General features: G+C 44.1%; 1 protein-coding gene across 4 annotated transcripts in view; it reads right to left on the bottom strand.

Moving 5' to 3' along the window:
* The window catches only part of Peli2 (pellino E3 ubiquitin protein ligase family member 2), a 145,150-nt gene that overhangs the window by 94,278 nt on the left and 28,698 nt on the right, over nucleotides 1-22,174 (bottom strand). For 2 of the 4 annotated variants that reach the window (XM_059273723.1, XM_059273721.1), the window contains exons 1-2: nucleotides 2,325-2,418; nucleotides 1,517-1,646 (exon numbers count right to left, since the gene is read on the bottom strand). In XM_059273723.1, coding sequence (XP_059129706.1) covers nucleotides 1,517-1,646; nucleotides 2,325-2,407 — 213 coding nt within the window. In that variant the 5' untranslated portion in view covers nucleotides 2,408-2,418. Of the gene's footprint in view, nucleotides 1-1,516; nucleotides 1,647-2,324; nucleotides 2,419-22,174 lie in introns of those variants that run through there. The other 2 variants (XM_059273724.1, XM_059273722.1) reach the window with 1 other exon arrangement.

A 22,174-nucleotide genomic window follows, 5' to 3' on the forward strand; every position in this document is an offset into this window, starting at 1 on the left:
CTGACCTCCCAAGGACTTGTTGGTACTCTCTCTCTCTCTCTTCCTTTCTTCTGCTCTTGGTAAAGCTATATTTACTTATAAAAAATCATTTCCTCTTCCAACATTCAGTTTCTTTCTGGAGCCCAAACATTCCCATTCACCAGTAATCTTTCCTATCTCCGTTACTTGACGTTCCCCTTTTCACTCACATCATCATTAGCAGACCATGTGAGCTGGTCTATTCTATCAGAGTCTCTCGATGGCACTGCTCCAGGGCTTCCTAATACCAAAGGGTTCACAGGCTGATCACAGTTAATGCCAAGTATATGCCACACTTGATTCCAAGGAAGCATCATGTTCTCTGAAGACCGGTGTCCAGTAAAAACATAGTCAATACTTGATTGGCCCAGGTTGTTCAAAGCCGTAATCACAAACACACCCAGTAACCCCATAAAAAACATCATACATTAATATTTTATCAAGAAGGCAACTGTTATATAGGAATTGATTTTATTGAATGAAATCTTGTCATAAGTGTAATATGTAAAAATCTGTCATAGTAATAACTTATATTGTCAACCAGATTGGAAATGCAGATTTTTCTCTTGCTTATACATCAGAGAACACATGATTTAATTCTTTTTTTAATTTAACATTTACTTCAAACTTTGCCTTACTGTTTTATTGTTGTGAAGAAACAACATGACCAAGACGACTCTTATAAAAATGTAACTGGGGGCTTTCTTACAGTTTTAGAGGGTTAGTCCATGACCATCACGGCAGGAAGCAGACAAGCATGGCAGTGGATCAGTAGCTGAGTGCTTTATATCCTGATCCATAGGCAGTAAGCATAGACAGATAAAGACTGGGCATCAAAGCCCATCCCCCAGTGACATACCTTCTCCAGTAAGGCCATACCTCCTAATCTTTCCCAAGTAGTTCCCCAACATTAGACCAAGCATTTAAATATATGAGCCTAACGGGGTCATTCTTATTCAAACCACTACAAACTCATCGAGAAGAAATAAGAACAGTGAACATCCCATACGTGTCACTTAGACCTGTGTTTATTAGTCATGCAAATTCAATTCCAAGTAACGTATCAACAGTGTGAAAACATGCTGCACTCAATGACAGAAGGCAATAGCAGATCTTTGTGAAGCTTATACCCAGATTTAATACAAAAATTCCTTAAGATAAAAATCATCATGTAGCTTTCAAACACAACTGTAATCTGATGAACACTAGCAGCCTTGTTTCCTAAAACAGTGCATAGACTTCAGAGGTCGCCTGAAATGTCCTGAAATGTCTCTAGATATGCTTGAGCATTAAGAGTGAGGGTTGGGAAGAGGGATGCTGTGGGCACCTCCTGGGTCAAGGTCAAGGGCGCTGCTCAACGTCTCACAGTGCACAGCACAGCTCTACAAACATTCTCCAGCCTCGCATGGCCGAGAAGCTCTGTCCTCCTGAAAACAAGACCAGAGGAAAGAGCAGCCGACAAGGAATATGCACACTGCCATTCGCCACAGCCACCTACCTTGGATGCCTGAGGTGTGGAGACTACGTGGATTGTGCTGGGTTTGACGCCGTTGGCCTTGGTCCGCTTATAGAGGGCGAATCTGCTTTTCCTCCTGCCTCTGTCACCACTGGGCAAAGCACCATTGTACCTAAAACAGGGACACAAGCACTCAGTTGTCTGTCAGCCTTTGGAGTGTCAGTGTTAGCAGGAGAGGGCAGGAGCAGCGGTCAGAAAGCTGCTCACTGAGCCCCACAGAGGGACAGCGCTGCAAGCAGACTTCGGCTGTAATAAAATCCCAAGCACTGCCAGAGACTTCATTTAAAAGTGATGTACCAGTAATTATAGGTTTCCTACTCTATAAAGACAGACTCTTCAGATCTTTTTCGGAAGAGACAAATGAGTATTTTGCAGAGGCCATCTGAGTGTTGGCTCGATTCAGCTAGTACCATTCTAACAGACCTTGGGAAAACACTTGCGAAGTATTTTAAGTGAACTAGTTAGGAAAGAGTATGCTAATTGAAACATCTCTCACTCTCAAATCATGTTAATGCTTTCTTTAAGATCTTTATTCGCAGAAAGACCGAATTTAATTACTTACTTTCTTGAAAGTTTTGAATCCTATATGCATTCTCATTTGTTTGAACCCTATACTGCTAGGTTAACAGAAAAAACAGCTTGTACAAATTATACATGAGTTTTAGCCCACTCTCAGAAAACTTGGCAAGTAAACAAGTCCTGAGGTAGATTTCTTACATTTAGCTAATGACAGAGTTTAAAGAAATTCAGGATTACAACTGACAGATTGGTTTCAACTGCATGTGCTAACCATAGATTTACTGATCTCCGAATGTTGTAACCGGCATCCCATGTGGCCATGTGGATTTGACTGAGACTCTTGGCTGGCGACATGGAGAACCTCCCTGAGAGGAATAAAAGGGAGTCATATAAATTTACTCAGATAAACACAGCTGCTCACAGGTCCTCTGAGAACACTAAGAAGGGCCAGCCACAGGTCTGGTGGCCTGTCCCAGCACTGCCTTATCCAGCAGCCCGATCGATGGCTTCCCCCATTTCTCCCTCTGGGCAGAGAAGAGAGGTGTGCTGTGGGACAGGGAGGCCCCTGGGAACTGCACAAGTTGGAACAAAGGGGTCTGGCTGTATGTTTAAGAGCTGAGTCAACAGCTCTATCAGACAATGGTTTCTATTACCACAGAAGTTATTTGTACTGTGCTTGTAATCTGTTTCCATTCCATCAAAAAGGAACCAGCTACCTAAAGATGTCTCTAGACTGAAGAAATAATTTGTTTCAAGTTTTAGAACTCAGTTTTTTTCCCTGAGGCAAGATCAGAAAAATGCAGTTTCCACAAATCTGCAATCACTGCTCTCAAGCACTCGTGAGTAAACCACCATCATAAACTCACTTTTGGACATTCTGACACCACTTAACTCAGGGCTAGCAGTGTATATTCAAGGAAACATCTGAACCAATTAGAGCCACGACACAAACGACCAGGAGGAGAGTTTTCACTGCTGTGGACCCAACAGACTACAGGTTCTGTCAAGGTTCCTATTCCACCCTTCCCTCACCCCCACACTCCCAGTCAGGGGGAGGGGACCCAGTCTGGGAAGCGGGCCACAGGCTCAGTGGAGCTCTCTGCTCCTAACTGCATTCCCTTCTCCCAAGTCTGCCCCTGCCCTCACAGGTGAAACTCAGCACCACTCCCTGTTTGGGGAAGATGTTATTGCTGAAATCTTCCCCGCCCCTCTCCACCTTACATCTGGTCCAATCTGGTCAACCATCCTCCTCATCCTAGGACACATAAAATTGGGACAAGGGACAACTAACTGTTTTCTGTGGGTGGCCTAAGCCACATAAACACAGAGCTGTGGGAATGTCACATTCTGACTGAAGCAAAAAGTGAGGGAAACAGAATTCATAAGGGCTTTTGTTGGTTCGGATGTACTCTAACCCTTATTCATGAGATTCTTTCTTACAGCCTCAAAGCTATATCCAGCACAAAGAGAAGGAGTCAGAAATGCCAACCCATGCAGAAAGAATTTCATTTAAATTGCCTGTGTCCATGCATAGATGAACAGATAGTGTAGGTTAAACAAATAAACCAGTGTGTGGACAGATTGCCTACTTAATGTATCGCGATGATGACAAGTGAAAAATCCTATTGGAAACAAAATAGTGGTGGAAAAGCAATGATAAAGATGAGACGAGTCTCTAATTCAATATTTATAGTGCCCAGTACTAGAGCTGCAGTGACGAGAATCAGCCACCTGCCTCCAGAGCCTTCTATTTGGAGGAGCGAACCATACAGCAGTATGGTGAACACACGGGACAAGAGGCACTAGGGAAAGACACTCTGGAGTGGTCTGGAATCCAAGCCGAAGACTGAACGTGGAGCACACACAGAGCACAGAGGACTAAGGGAGCTCCAAGTTCTAAGTTCCAGAAGAGTGGACGCCGTGGAAAGGGATGAGATTACGAGAGCGGGGCACTCAGGACAAGCACGCTGGTTTCTTATCCTAAGGAGATGAGGAAGTCTGGTAGGGTTTGCTCAGTTACTGTGACAGGACACAGGAAGTAATCATGTAGGATGCAAGGTGCAGGATGGACTAGTATGATTGGTGGAAATGATCGGTGGAGAGCACATCTTCACCAGAGGGGGCAGGCAGAAGATGGATGGTACCCCCTCCCCAAAAAGATGTGAGCACATCCTGGAGCCTGTGAGTGGTCCTTTCAGAAAAAGGCAAAGGCTCTCAAGATGAAGTCGTCTAGAACTGTTGGTGGGACCTACTCTAACGACAAGCATCTTTCAGAGGCACCCAGGAACAGGGAGAGAGGCCATGTCGACCGATGGGGAGCCCAGAGTCATACAAGCACACTCTAAGGAATGCTTAGAGCCACCTAGAGCTGGAAGAAACATGGAAAGATCTCTCCTAGAGTCATCAGAGGGATGCAGCCCTGTCCACACCTCGATCTCAGGTTTTAAGCCTTCCAGGACTGTGACAATATAAATACCTGTTGTTTCAAGCTACAGAGTGGGCGCTTACTTGTTATAGGAGCCCAGGTTTCCCACAGGCCAATTCAAAGCAAAACGGTGGAAACGGGCTAAGGCAAGATAAAGAAGATTTAGCATTGTCTTGAGGTGATGTAAAAAATCAGCAAAACCAGGAAGTCTTACACAAATATGGAAAGCTACATCCCAGAGACTCTAATGCTGCATGGGGAGTGGGCTCCAGGTCCACACCTATGCAAAGCTCCACAGGCTGTGCTTGTTGGGGAGGAAAATCCAGAACCATTCAACAGTAGAGACAGAGAAAGGGAAAACCAGAGGCTCTGGCCTGGCCAGGGTGAGGGTACTTTAAACCAAGCACCGGAATTACAGGGTATTCAGAGAAGACACACAGAGGGCAGCTGTCATCCCTCTGGCGGCAAAAGGGGGAAGCAGCAGTGAGCAAAACTCAAGAGCATGAACAAGACAGTTGTTCAAGGAAAAGGTGCAGAACAGGGACATGAGGAAAGCTGAGGCAACGCTGACGAATGGAAACCACCCTTCTTAGGCATGGGCAAAGGACTAAGGTGTAGCTAGAGTTTTCCTGCCTGGCCCACGGTCAGGACAAATCTCTCTCACCAGCCAGTCCCACAGCCGCTCAGACCCAACCAAGTAAACACACAGAGACTTATATTTCTTATAAACTGTATGGCTGTAGCAGGCTTCTTGCTAACTGTTCTTATAGCTTAAATTAACCCATTTCTATTAATCTATAAGTTGCCATGTGGCTCATGACTTACTGATGTCTTAACATCTGCTTCTCATCATGGCGGCTGGCAGCGTCTCTCCACCTCAGCCTTCCACCTCCCAGACTTCTCCTCTCTCCTTGTCCCACCTATATTTCCTGCCTGGCTACTGGCCAATCAGTGTTTTATTAACCAATCAGAGCAACACATTTGACATACAGAACATCCCACAGCACCAAAGCCAGAAGGAAGTTTATCACAAAGACAGAACAGAACTCCTCAAGTGTCTAAGCAGGTCAATGGGGCATGAGAATAAAAAGGCACAACCAGATACGGAATAGCACAGCCCACTGGTGACCTCCCTGTTTCATAAGCAATACAAAACGAGCTGATGCCTCCAACCCTAGGCCCCCCAAGTCTCTACTGTAGCCCCCACCCTCCGAGCAGCAGAATTCTAAGAAAGCACCCTGCACCCACCTTCCTCACAACAGTTTCCCAGACCCATCATACGCTGACCCCTTCAGCCTACGATCATCTGACCTTCTGTCTCAAATGGAGAAGTGCACTTGGTCATCAACCATGAATACCCAACGTCCCTCCACCCTTTTCTCTTCAAGGTCTCTTGGAGGCTCCCCTGTCAAGGAACATGGTCTGGTGGGTCACAAATCCCCCCTCACTGCCTCACTGAGAAATGGAGTCTAATTTCCCCTTCCCTAAGTGTGGTTTGACTTTCCTGACTTAGGACCCATTTGCCAGTAAGGTGTAGAAGAGGTGACAGTCTGACACCTCCCAGGCCAGGTGTGAAGCAGCTGTGTGGCTTCTGCCTGGGATTCTGAGGACCCTGGGCAGCCTCAGATGCTGCCAAGGCACTAGTAGAACGGTGTGTGATGCTCTCTCTGCTTCACAGCCTTTATGTTGATGCCCAGTCAATTTCAAGCCTAGAACTAGGCTTAAAACCACCTGACAACCATCACCAGCTCTCCTCCCCTCTCCCTCCCCACCTGGTCCCACTATCCCCTAGAGAACTATGGGTTCTGGGAAATCAAGGCACCCGGCACAGTGCACCAGAGACACACGGTACGCATTGAAAGCTTCTCTGCCAGTTAGGCTAGTAGAGCATCTTTGGTACAGTAGGCCCAGGCAGAAGGGTACAATTCTGCTTATAGAGGCAAAAAGGCACTGCTCACAAAAGGAGGTCAGAACGTCCTCTGCCTAGCAAGCCTTCCACAGTAAAATCTATAGAAATAAAATGTCCGGGTGCTGCTGACTCATCATCCACTTCAGCTGCTGAATGGGGTGCTCCAATTTGAGCCCACAAGGTGCTTATCACGTTTCACATTTTAAAAAAATGAGGATGTTTTTAAACATCCATTTATTTAGTTGATGAGTGATTAAAAACTCTTCCAAGCTTGTCTTTGTAATAAACATATTTGGAATTTGCAAAAGATAAAGCCCTGTGGGGAAAAAATTCTGCCCAAGAATTAAAGAGACTCCCTTGATTTACAATATAGAGTTTGTATACTAATGTCCGTGAATATCATTTCTTGTTTTCTGCCAAGAAACTCTGAAATGGGGGCACTGCTCTTAGACTAGGAGAAAGCTCAAAGTGGGAAAAACACGGACTTAACAGGTAGGAAAGGTCAGGCAGAATCCAACGCCACGGCCAGTCCTGTCCAGCTCCACACTGTGTGCTTTCCCGGCGACGGCAATGACAAGGCAGCAGCAGTCCAAGGCATTTCCTGACATAAAACACCATGACACCATCTTGAAAGAACACTTGCCACCTAAAACTTCACCTGTCAAAAAAAACCAGATAAATAAAAGAAATCCTTTGACAGAAGGGTGCCAGGAGTTCCCACCTTGGAGACATCACAAAGGCAATGCGCTCTTACAGCGGCATCGGTGTGGAATGAAGGCTGTGGGCTCCAGCAACCGAGGCATCGTCAGCACCCAACGGTCATGCTCCAGAGACAGCCGGGGCTTTCACTACAGACTGAAGGCTCTGCCTGCCTTTCAAAGTAACACCTGTCACTTTCACCAATAAATCACAAGCAGCGACTGTAACTGAAGAGGAACAGGATGTGACCCTAACAATGAGAGGCTGGCAGGCAAGGCACCGGCCCTGACAAACCCCTGCGATGTGGCACCTGTGTTGCGGCAGCCCCCACTGACTCACACATGGAATGTATTGCTGCGACTGCAAGAAAATGCATGCGAACCACTAGTGCCTGGCACTGGCCACAAACAATTACAGTCTCAACGACTTTATTATTTAACTTAGTGTAGTGATGTCTGGACGTCTCCCATCCTAATGAACTGTACAGCCCAGAGACACGCTGTTTCTTTCTCTATGCACAAGCAGTGCTGCACACTGGAGTCTTATAAAATGAGTAGCAGAACTGGATTTTAGCCAGAACAATAATTATGGCATCACCATAACATCAATTCCCTCTGAAGGTAACTTTCTCCAGCCCTGTAAACATCGGTTCACTCAGGGAAGAAGTGTCCCAGCTTTGGCATTAGAAGATTTTCAAGTCTCAAGTTCTTGTTGGCAATAGTCCCTGCTCCAAGAAGCTATTCAAAAAGTATTCAATATGAGACATATACACACCCATTTTTTTTTTCAAAATGTATCAGGCAAGTACATAGGGTGTGTCAGACTAAAGGCTGGACCAAAGGGGCCAAGACACACAAATAAACCTGAGTCTTTATAGACATACGCAGGTGGAGGATGCCGTCGGAGTAATAACAAACCTATACTGGTAAGTGCTAATGAAAGAAAATAAATAGGAAAAATAAAAAAGAAATCAAGAGTGTGACTGTACTCATTTTTTTCCAGTTTTACCCTTTAGTGCTTCGTGACCCCAAGGCCACACATATGCTAAATACATTATCTACCTCTGACATGGTTCTAGGCCTCCAACTTTGCATTATGATACTGCTCTGGCATCTTTGAGGCAAATGTACTGCATGTCCCACACATGCCAGCCCAGTCATGGAGAAATGAACGTTTTCGACAGCAGACCCATGTGACAACACACACCGCCCGGTGTCTTCATCTTCCTTCCAGCCTTTGGAAGGTGGTTATTTTCTGAGCAGTTCCTTCTCTTTGCATATCCTTCCTTCCTATCTACCGCTAGCTTTACACGGAGGAAAAGCACAGTAAACAGCCACATCAGTGAGGGAACACTGATGGCAGTCTAAGGATCGTGAGACAGGAACTGTGACTTAGCTGTTTTCTTAGCTAGAGCTGTGAGTACCTCTCAGCTTCCTCGGCTACAAATCACCAATGTGATTACAAACACTTCCCCTCAGTCCAGACACAGGAGACACTCCATCCAACTCTAACACCAGCATCCTGTGCATCCCATCTAAGAGGGCACATGGGCTGGTCACTTCTTAGATACACACTGCCACTTCAGTTGACAAACCACACCTGACTTTTCATGGCAATGAAGGCAAGACAGCGATACTACAGGCCACCCTTTGCTTAGTGTTTAGTGCTCTAGCTTCCTCATGATAAAAATACTCCCAAAGACCAAGCCTTACAAAGTGCCCTCCCCTCAGTATCAGGAGCTCGAGCCTAGACGCACCTTCGGCTGATTTCCACCTGCCCTCCCGAGGTGGGCACACCTGCAAGCACTTATCGCTCTCTGTGTCACAAGCCTTGTGTGAAGGGGAGGGGCCAGGATCCTGGCTCCACCTCAGTCTCAACATTCCCCCCACAAAGCCCCTACACTTCTGGTGCTTCAATTCCCTCCCAGGGGCGTTTCTACAATGTGGATTCTGCCCAGTGTGCTTCCAGAGGTCTGACTCCTGACCTGGGCCTCCTGAGCACCACACCTATGCTGATCCCTAGGCAAGCACTCTGCACACCTATGCTGATCCCCGGACAAGCACTCTGCACACCTATGCTGATCCCTGGGCAAGCACTCTGCACACCTATGCTGATCCCCGGGCAAGCACTCTGCACACCTATGCTGATCCCTAGGCAAGCACTCTGTACACCTATGCTGATCCCTAGGCAAGCACTCTGTACACCTACGCTGATCCCCGGGCAAGCACTCTGTACACCTACACTGATCCCCGGGCAAACACTCTGCACACCTATGCTGATCCCCGGGCAAGCACTCTGCACACCTATGCTGATCCCCGGGCAAGCACTCTGCACACCTATGCTGATCCCTGGGCAAGCACTCTGCACACCTACACTGATCCCTGGGCAAGCACTCTGCACACCTATGCTGATCCCCGGGGAAGCACTCTGCTCTTTCTTGCTTTTATTCAATTCTTATTGATTCTTGAAGGCCAAACTTCCTCTATATCTTCCTCCAAGTAGGCTACAAGAAAAAAGAAAAAGAGAGAGAAAAATGTACGAAGAAACCTAAACAAGGCAGTTATTCATGACAAAAAAAAAATAATATTATCTGACATTCACCACCACTTTGCCTTTTGAGGGTTTCCTCATTTCACATCAATGCTGTCACAGAGTCACGCAAAGTAATTTTTGTTTTTACTGTGCTAAGGTCTGATATTTAAGCAAACATTTTCAGCACACCGGAAGAGGGTAGGCAAAGAGCCAGGAACAAGAAGGGCCATTTCTCTCTCTGTTCAAACACTATTTCTTTCAGACTACTTCTTTTAGTCTGTTTTTGGTGCCAACAAGCCGAAGCGTCTCCAGCTAAGAGTTTCAGTGTCCACGCTTTATGTCAGAAACTTTTTACTGGTGAAAATTGTAATTATTGTCCTGCAGTCATCTTTTTACTTCTAAAAGGACAAAAATGCCACACAAGGAAAGAAGATGAAGCAAGAGATGGATTTGCCGTATCTATTACTTACAGTTTGAGATCAGATAAAGATTTAACATTGAATCTTGTTTCTGAATTAATCTTTTATACGTCAAATATATTTCCAATTTTGCTAATAAACTTTTAAGACAGATTAAATCCTTTTTCATCACTTTGACATTTGTTTATTTTGGTTTCGCCTCTCACTACCAAAATTAAGGTAGTAGGGTATGTAAACCATAGGTGGTCCCAATTCTTTATGCCACCCTGGAGGCAGTTTCTGCGCCAGCTCATTCCCTTGCATGGGTCTGGCCATAGGAGGACTCATTCTAGTCAATGGATGTGATGAAGAGACTTGAGATAAGCAAAGGTTAGACGTGCTTGGTGGTGAAATGGACTCTGGGGACCTCCCAGAACCACAGAACACATTCAGTGTCCTGATTGTGTGTGTGTGAGTGTGTGTGTATGTGTGTGTGTGTGTGTGTTCATGTAAGATTTTAACAGGAGTTATCCTACACAATGCATTATGTTCAGCCCCATATGCTGCCAAACAAAGAGGCCAGTATCAGATATGACATACCTCCCTCAAGTTGTTGGTCAAACCTGTCCTGGAGACACCACACAATACAAGCGATTGCCATTGTTCCCAGCTGCCCACGAGAACTTGATGGTAAGACCAGATTGCTGGAGACACCACACACATTGGTCATAGGTCATGGAGAAAGTTAGGGCTGACTAGGAAGCTTCCTCTCTGCTGGCTCTCTCTGACAGCGCTGGAAGGTGCTCTGTGGCTTCTCGTGGGGGCGGTAATCACCAGTCTTACTCAGTGGTGAACTCTGTGAACTACAGTAATTACTACTGTCATCAAGACATGCCCACTGGTACTAATGTTACGGAGGTAACCAAACACTTTCTGATTGGATTTAAGGCCCACTCCACAAGAGGAGACATGCATGGTACTGCAACTCTGACCAAAAAAAAAAAAAAAAAAAAATGTGGTCCAGGTACTCTCAAGCCCAGGGCTGAACTGACTGCTATAGTTTTGTATATGGACATAGTTATCAAACTGCCCTCTCCATTTGTACAACTCTCCCAGTAGTTTAGTGCAGATCTCAGACCTCATCAGAGAAACCTGGTCCAAGTGCAGAGAATACGTGATGGAGAGAGTGCTCAGCCACAAGTGGGACAACTGTTATCACACCCCCTCCCCAAAGCTCAGGACCATCTGAATGGAGGCAGAAAGGCAGTATGAGCCAGAGGTCAGAGAAGACCGGAGCAAAACAGCATCTTTCAGATGTGACAGGACCACTGCACTCATGATCCCACAGCAGCTCTCTGGCTGCATGTAATAAAAGCAGTCAACATTCGACTGTGCAGTGCAATGGAGTTTACGAGCATGGTCCCAGCCCTGACTCAAGAGTTATGGACAGCTGGGTGAGTCTGTGGGATGGAGAGTTTGTTTTCTTTAAGGGTGTGGTTCCTGGTAGGTCAAGCACACTCTAGAGGATGTCCCACACTCAGAAGCAGATGGACAGCGCAAACTGGAGTAGATGGAGGAGGAGGAAAAGGAAGAAGGGGTGGGGGTAGTGAGGTGGGGGTGGATCAAAGAGGAGTTAAGGGGAGAAGCTGCGGGTGAATATGATCAAAAACATTATCTGAAATTCTCCAAGAATGAAATACTAATTTTAACTAAAGAAAAAGCAATCTCATGGATGTAGTAAGAAACAATGCCAGCTCACCACAGCCTCACAGTCTCCCCAAGGCTCCCACAGACTGTGAAGACCTGACTGTGGTTGAAAGCAGCTTGTTACAAAGTAGCACATGGCAATGATTAGCTGACTTCTACATTTCAAAGGCTGGTTAACTAAGTAGCTTCCTTAGTATTTAAAGAGATGGGGACAAACATACAGTAAATTTCTTTTCAAACTTTTATACATAAAGAAAACTCATCCAAAAGGATAAGTGAAATTAGAGATAATTTCAAGTGTATTCCCTTTAAAATCAATGTTTTTTTTAAAAAAAATGGGATTTCAAAATGTGCACAATAAGAGAATGGTGATATATTTGTCTTTTTTTCACAATTAATCATGTCCATTAAAGTCTACAGTCTCTTAAACCAATTAATGTATGTATTCCATAATTTTGATCTCTCCTAATCAAACACAGTCACAAAAGAATTAAGACAAAATTACCTATTATTTGGCGAAGAATTGACCTGTTAAAATCTGTTTCTACACAAACCTACTTCAGCAAGAAGTCTCTAGAAATAGGCAGCTCAGTCCCCCTCTGACGAGAGGCAGTATCTTAACCCAGCACTGGCCATGCCATCAAAACCTGCATTAAGATATGACGTAATTCAAAACCCAAAACTCAACACTATGAAGAAATCTGGACACTGGCCCAAAGCTTGAGAGTGTTAAGCTAGAAACACAAGAGAGCTCTGGAATGTCCTCTGTACCATTCCCATCCCCAGAATTGAAATAACTCATTTCCCATCTCTTTCTCTTGTTTAAAAATGTCATGGCATGTCTCTTCCTACTCCCAAACAAACCATGCCAGTGTGTTTAAACCAGTGTGTGCACAGACAATTTTTAGAAGCTCACAGAAATATAGACAAGCCAGAGCATGCAAAAACTCTCAATACTACTACGCAGATAGACTTCTTACTAAGACTTGCTTCGGTCTTCTCTGACCTCCGGCTTGTACACTTCTGCCTCCTTCCTGAGCCCTGGGGAGGGGACTGTGGTAATCGTTGTCCCATTTATGGCTGAGCACTGCTCCATCACTTTGCACTTTGACCAGCTGTGAGTTTATGCGTTGGCCATTGTCTCCTACAGAAAGAGGCTTTAATTGCTATTGCAGTTTGTTATATTTTAGCCTTGCTCAATTATTCATGGCAAAAGTTTCAGAGACAACATAACTTTGTGTCAAACCTAAGTGTTTTAATGAGTCTTAAAGAGTAATGACGTCATCCATGGCTTCCCAGCATACCTGTCAGCGCTACACAGACTACTCCTCCTCCCGTGACGGTCCATAGTAACTGAACCACAAGATTAGGAAATACTTAAAGTAAAAATATAGGGAGTCGGGATCACTTTTAAACATGCACTTTTAACTGCACAGCAGCAGGTAAAGAAGGTCAATTACACAAAAGTGCTTCTGGGCCTCTCAGTAGTAAGTGGCATTTGCCACAATGAACTCTTCAGTGCCCCAGAAGCATGCTACCCAGAAGTTAATGTGCTGTGGGTCATTAACCCACTGGCTTCAAAAGGAAAGGGTCCTGAAAGTATATAAGCACATTACCTTGTCAATTAGCAAACAGCATACCAGACCTTCAGTGACCACCAGGAATCAGCTAACATATATAATCGTAATGAAGGGACGATGTTATCAATTATTCAAGAACTGGAGCACATCTGAGATCCACCCCACTGCTCCATTTATAAATTCTTGAAATAGAGGAAGATAATAGGAATTTGTACTCACAGTCAGAGCCACAGTTCACAAACTATAAATGACCTTAGACTTCACCACGTAGATCTGCACTGTTTAATATGGTAGCTACTAGCCATATGAAGCTATTCAAGTTTCAGTTTAAAGTTAAGTGAAATTAAAAATAGTTTATCCCACTAGCTTCAGCATATTAAGCCCAGTGGCTCATGTACAGGATAGCTGCCGCGTATAAGGTCTACTGGACAACACTCACACACATTTTCTAGCACGTCAAATAAAGGGCTCATTGAGATCACATGGCCAATCAGTAGAAGAATCCCGAGTCCCAGTTCAAGTATATCCTTGAGATTTCCAGAATCTAAGGAGTTTTGAACACACTCAAGTTCCTTGAAATAATGCCAGGGCTAGAACACATTCTCAAACTCCATCTCTCTCTATGCTTGGAGACCACCCTTCTCTGCCCCTCCCCTCCCCTCCTCAGCCCTCCCCACCCCACCCCACTCCAGCTGGTGATTAAGAAAATGCTCTATTGCCTTTTGAGGGAAAAAAATATTCTGGCATCAAAAATATTTTTTGCTTGAGGCTGACACATTTCCTCTAGAGACACACTTCGGAATTTACAATGTAAGTTGCTAACAAAGTGTGATTCACCCACAAAAATTCATCTTACAAACAACTTCCAAACGCAGATCCTGCAGATGCCAAACAAGCACTGATAAAACACAGTGCCATGTTGTTTTTAAGAGCCTAAAAGTAATGCTTCTTCAGATGAGTATTTAAAGATAAAACAGTAAAGCATTTTGATTAAAAATCAGGGGCAAAACATAGATATCCATTATTATACTGGAGGCAAGACATGGATATCCATTACTATTTTACTCAGTAGTGGCGGAAGTTCCAGCCTGATCAATAAAACTGAAATAGATGTGTGAGTTACAAACGCTGCTAGAGGACATAGAGCCAGCACTGCTGCTGTCAAAACAATGAAACCGGCTTGGGGGGCAACCCACCACCCGACCCAGCAGGAGCGGCTCTGCGGGAGACCCTTGGGTGAGTAAGCAAACAGTGAAGAAAGGACCAGCGCGCACTGAGAAATCGGACCACTCCATCAGCCGTTCCGCAGCTATCTGGAAAGAAAACAAATTACTTGAAAGAAAATGTGTTTCACGCACTACCACACAACACTTTTTAGATCAGCCAAGAGATAAATATGAACAGTCATGAAGTTTAAAGGGAAAAAATTTGATTGTTCATCTTATTTGTGAATCAGGAATATTCTCATAAATATAATAGTATGGACTGGTGTACTAAATACATAAAAGTTTGAAATTTCCACACACCAAAAGTTATAAAATTATACTCAACGAGTCTAGAGAAACGTTGGCACAATACAGAAAGCACAGTCTCTTTAACAGCTAATTTCTTCCTTACAGGTAAAGACAAAGACATTCTCACAGACATACAACAGAGAAAAGCCAGCAACTCACAGAGCAGTGATGACGAGCGCATGCGTATTTTTAAATGGTTAACCTTATTGGGAATTTTAAAATGCGCTGTTTGCCAATCACATTATCGAACTCTGTTCAAATGCCACTGCACCCCAGTAAGCCTCTGGTGAAAATATTAATTTCTGTAATTCCTCTGCAAAACAATTTAGCAGCACACAGCAACACCCTTCTAAAATGCTCATGTACTTTATGTAGCTTAGAAATTCTAATTTGAGAGCTCCACCCCAGGAACATAATTTTTAAATGAAAGCCAAATTTTGTTCACAAAGATGTTAATTATATTATTACTTGTAATGGCAAAACCCAGCAAATGACAGAAATGTTCAGTAATAATGATCGATTTGTGTAGTTCTACATGATGAAATATTCACCATAAATTCCTAACGACAACCAAAATGACGTAAATAGAAAAATGTATACACATTATCCTCTTTGATGCTAAAAATGTTTAATATACATAGGACCAATGGCAAAAGAAATATATCAAGATATTAACAGTGGTTGTTAGAATTGCATAATTCAATTTTTATTTATATTCTCTTTTAGGTATCCTCATTGGATCTCTTTAAATCAGAATTAAATATTTAAATATATATAATATATGCATATATATGGTTGTTTTACTCTCTGGTAGCACAGTAGTTCTCTATTTATAATTCAAATAGGACCCTGATATAACCAACCATGGGCTGAGAAGCTTAGATATATACTCAGTAGAATGGCATCGTGTATCTAAATGGCCGTTCTCATGCTCATACATGGACTATCTCTGGCACACAGGAAAACTAACTCTAGAGGCGTGGTGATGCTCTCCTCCATCTTAAACACATAGTATGCTTGGTGAAGCTGTTGTTCTACCAAAAGAACAACAAAACCAACTCTATATATTACTCGTGTGCTTTCTTTTTAAATAAAGATAATCTCTGTTTTTACTAGAGATACTGTAGACATGGATACATTTAATTCTTTTACATAGAACTATAGTCAAATTTTTAACTTATATAATTTTATGTAAAGTACAACACTGGCCTAAAGACATCCTTTGGGAAATTTTAACTTGAAAAGTTTGTTTCTGTTTTAATTCCTAAAGTTAGACAAGAACTCCTATTGCTCCAATCAGGCAATACCACTGCCTCCTCCACTGCCCTCCTGCCCCCTTCGCTGCACCAACAGGGTGTTACCAGGTCATTATTTTACATGGACTCGGAGCCACAGGGCTACAACACTTGAGATTGTTGGCAGTGCTCTGAACCACACTCAAAGGAGGTCAGCACTGCTCAGTAACAAATCGAGAAGCCAAAGCAGATGGTTTTCAGATTAACAGCACTTAACGAGACATTTCTCCTACCACCTTTCTCCTAGCTCTCCCTCCCCATCAGCATGTGTAAGTCACAGCATGCAGAACCCCAAATTTACCTGTTCCACTGTCCTGCTACCACGGCATACACAACCAACTCCTAGAGCAGTGATCTCGGTGGTACACTGTGAGTCTACCATGCTGTTACAAGGATGAGTTAGAAATTTCTGGACTTGCACAATGCCCACTTCCCCATTAACACACGTTTTCAAATGGACAGTCATTGGAAATGGGTTTCAATCTGTGAAACAATACTACAGAGTCATCTTTTCCCAATACATCTGCAATGAGAATTAGCATTAGCGGCCACACCGACGTCTCAGTGGGAAGATCTTTGATCTTTCAGAGGATCAAAGTTCAGTTTCCAGTACCCACATTGGGCAGCTCACAACCACCTACAACTCAAGCTCTAGGGGATCCAGTACCCCCACTCTGGCTTTCACAGGCACATGCAGCATGAGTAAATGAAAGTAAAATCTTTTAAAAAAATAAGGAATTGATGTTAAAAATGAATGTAATTACAAACAGAACAGCTCTCAAAATTAATTTCTTTGGTATGTTAACAGCAAGCTACTGTGATAGAAGAAAAGAGTAATGGAAAAAACCAAAACTATAAACAAGAGCCTTTAATCCCAGCACTTGGGGTGCAGAGGTGGGGAGATCTCTGTGAGACAGGCTTAGGTGGAACCTAAATTTCTGAAACCTACAGTTCACTACGCATCTGTAGCTACCAAGGGATCTTAAGGAATGGGACAGGCTGGGGAGCCACCTGTGGCCTGCGCTACAGTTGTATGACTGTGTGAAATAAAGAGATAAGGCTGTAAGTAACGTGCCTAACTTCTACATCCTCTCACAGTTCCCAAGCTCTTTCCTCCCAGAGGTTGGAGACAGGGCCATTTCTGCTTTGTAGCACCAGCTCCCTGGGGATCTCAACAGTCAAGGGAGCTAGGTCTCTGGATGACCCTAGGATTCCAGCAGTCCTGAAACTGTGCAGCTTCAAGCAACTTCCCAAGGGGAAACATCTGCAGAACTCCCCCCTGCAGTATGCAAGTGTCATGTGGGAACTCTGCTTAGAAACAGCTGACTTCCATGTGTGCCCTGAACCTTGTCTTCTGTAGTAACTTCTAATCATCTGTTTCTTAATAAAACTTGGTTCTCTACTTGGGTCCAGAGAGAAACACTTGATAGGCTCCTAAGCACGCTTTACTGGTATTTAACTCACTGGCTCTCCATAAAGAGCACGTGGAGGAAGGGCAGCTGGGACGGATGGAACACTGAGTCCTAGCTAGCAGGAGACGTTTAACAGTGGGAGTAATGACCCAAAAAAAGTAGCGTATTTAGGAAGTACGACTCTGAGAAATGCACACTCATACGGAGTGCTGTCCCAGAACAGGTCTCAAAGCACTAACTGTGACCAGTGAGCAGCGTGGCAAGCATGGAACAAGCGAGGTCTCGGGGGGGGGGGGGGGTGCACTGGGAGATGGCCAAAGAGCAGTGGAGGCACAAGGCACAAGAGACAGTCAGAGGGACTGCCTGGCCAAGGGCCACATGCTGTGACACCTCTGTCACTGTGCTCAGTTGACACAGGGTGGGAAGGCACTATGCCTCAAAACTAAAGGGAAGTGCTTGCTTAACCTGCAATCTCGTTTTTTTTTTTTTTTTTTTTCACTCCTTGTCTAAATTTCATCTTCCAAGGTGGCAAAGCAATTGAAGCTCTTGTTTTGAGTTCTTACATTCAAAAGACACAATCACTTAACGTCCTTAGACCTCTATCTTTTATCAGTTAGTCTGAATCAAGTTTCTCAGAGGACTGAGGGACCCTTCCCCTGCCCGGAGAAGTGGGCAAACTGGAGAAGGCTGTGTTGTTCAGGTCTATCCCTGAGTTCTAGGAAGGCCACTAAATCAGTCACAAAGAGACAGCATGATTGGTCATGGGGATGCAGGATCTGTTAATCCTTCACCACCATCAAAAAAAAGGAAGAGAGGGGAAATGTACATTCTAAACTGAGAATAAAGGACATTAAACACCCTTTAGTAATCACGGGAGTAAAACAGAAAATATTTATACTATCAAAAGAAAACTGAGTTCTTAGGCCAAGAACCAAATCACAATGTTTGCAACGCTTTAGAAAGACATCTTCACGGGCCACTCACACAGATCCTGCAGAGTGAAGACGACCAGCCAGTGAGCTGAGGTGGAGGACTCCTGGAGGTCATGTCAACAAGGACTTCAAAAAGACCAGAAAAGTACAAGGACTCCAAACTCTGAGAAAAGCACCTGATGAAACCAAACAGAGAACAACTTGGCCATGAAACGTCCCCCGTGTGTCTTCCTGCATCCTCAGACTCCCTCAGACAGGCTTTCTGTTAACTTTTAACATAATGTATAAGTTGTTACTTGCAGCAAGCTGCTGGACAAGAAAGGGCACACAGCAGCTTCACAGCAGGGGAAGTGAAGCAGAAGTTGTATGGTTCACACATCCAATGGCATCCAACTTCACAACTCTAATTTCACAACTCCTAGTCAAAGTTTGTCTCCCCAGAAGGAGCCTACGGCTTCAAACCTACCATAAAGGATGTGGGTGAGGTGTCAGTCTAAAGCTTCTGGGCAGGAGTGTTTCTGATAACTGAAACACGTCTTCTTGAGGAGGTGGTGGGATCTCTCATACAGCTCTCTCAGTCAGTGAATACACACTGAAGGTGGACGGTTACCTTCCTCAGAGAGCCCATGTCTTCCCTATACCATCAAAGACCGACCCTCATCTGTCCCAAGCATCTCCAATCTCAAACCCTAAAATGACTCCTCTTCCCTCACCATCTGTGACACCTTGTGCATGCATGTCTGCTGTTGAACACTGCGCTGGATGCCAGGGTCACAACTACTACCCAGAGCACAGGTCTAGTAGAGAACCAAAGCCAATTCACTGTGACTGGACTTGGGACCAAAGTCACATAGGATGACTTGGAAAGTGATATGGGAACCCAGGAAGAAAAGCAGCAGGTACAGAGCATCGAAGAAGGATTCGAAGAGCTAGGTGCCCATACAAAGTCCTGGAAAGATGGAGTAGATATGGCTGGGGAGGGGCAGCTCCCCTACACCTAAGAGCAAAGGCCCAGAAGCAAGAGAGATGGGGACATCTGAGAAACCCCAAGCATCATATGAGGAAGCATGTCTCTGGTAGTACTGTGCAGGATGAACTGAGACAGAGAAAGAATGAGAAGGAACTGTAAGACTACAGCAGGTGACCAGGGTAGAAATCAAAGTAAGACTGTGAGAAAAATCTAAACTTGGTCTTTGTAGAGGTGAGACGGTCCAGGCTGAGCTCTGGGATTAGGCGGGCATGGCTGGTAGTGCCACCTGCTCAGAGGTAATCTAAGAGAGAGACAGATTTCCAGGGGGAGAAAGAACTTTCACATTGTCACCATAAATTAAGAAGTAATCTGTGCTTCCCACCAACCCTGCCTTTTTCCTGAGCTGTCCGCACATGGGACATTAAGTCATATCAAATTTAATTTGATGACCCTGTCACACTAAAACATTGTGGTCAAAACACCACATGGGTAATCATGTAACAGTACCCTAATTTCCCATTCTGGACACACACCCAAACCACATGCTTCCAAACACCGACCCTTCCTCCTGCACACTTGTGGCTGGCTTCTAACTTTCTGAAAGCTAAGGCCAGTAAATTCCACAGGACAGTTAGCTGTGGGGGTGATCTGTTCCAGCACAGTTGAGGGCCACATAAAGGCATTTCTCTAAGAGTCCAGTGACTGGAAGCCAGTTCATATAAAGCCAAAGCTAATTAAGAAAAGGAATTAATATTAACATTACACATCAAAACAAATACTGTAATAACCCCCCCCCAGGAAGCTAAACTGTACAATTTAGTGTAGTAATTCAGAGACAAAAAAGAAATCAACCTCCCTACCATAGTAAAATCACCATGTCATCTCTCTGCTGCATTCATACATGCTACTGTTCGCCCTACTTGTAAATGACAAAATTATGGCTTGTAGCCAATAAGAACATACACTCCATAAGGCGGAGTATTTTAGTGGGAGCAATTCATCAGTTTCTAAGAAAGTTAAACATAGACTTACAGTAATTCACTACTAAGAACCCACCAATGCAAAACCAAAACACACCACAACTAGCAAGCAAATGTCCATTAACTGCATAATGGATTATGTGTCCATCACCTGGTCAATGGCAAATCAAATGTGGTCTACTCAGAACAGAATACCTCTTGGACATAAAAAGGGAATGAAGAACTAACATACACTGTGGCATGAATGAACTAGTTCAATGAAAGAAGCCAGGCACAAATGACTACCAATTGAATGATTCAATTCAAACGAAATTTTCTGAAAAAGGCAAAATTATAGAGAGATATCAGCAGTTCCAAGACAGGCAGGGAGCAGAAATTAACCATAACCTGGCAGGAGGGAACACAGGGGGTGCTCAGGGTTCTACCACTGGACTGTGACAAGGAATTCATAAACCACTGAACTGTATGCTAAATGGATAAAGTGGGCATCACCAGGGCTATCTCAACAAGGCTGAAACAAGAAAAAGAAAAGCTTTAAGCCTTACAATGTGCAACACAAGCAAAATACACTTCTCACAAAAACTTAAGACATCTGCAATAAGGACTAATGGCATGCTACCCTTAGCCTTAAAGTCCTCTGTCTGCACTAACACTGAACCATGTGCATGCACTGAGCTCTGTGTGACATGTCCTCTCCTGCAGGTCAATCTTCCTGCTTCAACAAGACTAACATCCCCTATAACACACATGGCACCCTACACCTCCAGTCCAGCAGGGAGTTCATCCTTTGGGACTAGGGGACTAGGCTCTAATGACCAGTGCATGTCCAGAAGGGACTCATGAGCATATTCTTGGGGAACCACAAAACGTTCAGAATCACCTGACATTTTGTCAGTGCCTGACTGGAACTGCATTTCAATTAAAATGGAGCAAATTCTCATCATATGCCACCAAGACACTAACTGAGGCAGATCTCATCAGAAGATGCATTTGGGACAAGAGAAGGACATGGGAAACTATACTTCACTCTACAAAATCCAAGTCCCCAGTGGCTTCAAGACAGAACCACAGGCAGGAAGAGCCATCCCATCCCATAGCACCAGGAGCAGGCCAGACTCAAAGCTCAGGCCAACACCAGTCAACACAGAATGCTATACTGCAGATAATGCTTTCATTTTAGCAAAACGTCATTGCTGTTGTTTATTTCTGCTCTTTTTTTGGCTCTTTTGTGGGGAGGGGTCCTGCTACCTAGCTCCCAAGTAAATCATACATGGAGGCTTATTCTTAATTATGAATGCCTGGCCCTAGCTTGGCTTAGTTTCTAGCCAGCTTCCCTTAACTTATCCTATCTACCTTTTGCCTCTGGGCTTTTCCTTTTCTCTTACTTCTGTAATTCTTACTCTTACTCTGTGGCTTGCTGTGTAGCTGGGTGGTTGGCCCCTGATGTCCTCCTCCATCTCTAGTTCTAGATCTCTCCTCAGATTTCTCCTTCTATTTATTCTCTCTGTCTGCCAGCCCACCTATCCTTTCTCCTGCCTCACTATTGGCTGTTCAGCTCTTTATTAGACCATCAGGTGTTTTAAACAGGCAAAGCATCACAGCTTCACAGAGCTAAACAAACGCAACATAAACAAAAGTAACACACCTTAAAATAATATTCTACAACACATCACTTGCCATACTAAGCTGAGAGTGAGATCCAAATTTATCACACACTGGCTTTTCTGTACAGCAGTAAAAGAGAGACAAGTGTAAAGTTTCCTATAAA

This window comes from Peromyscus eremicus, chromosome 9, assembly GCF_949786415.1.
Source record: "Peromyscus eremicus chromosome 9, PerEre_H2_v1, whole genome shotgun sequence".
NCBI lineage: Eukaryota > Metazoa > Chordata > Mammalia > Rodentia > Cricetidae > Peromyscus > Peromyscus eremicus.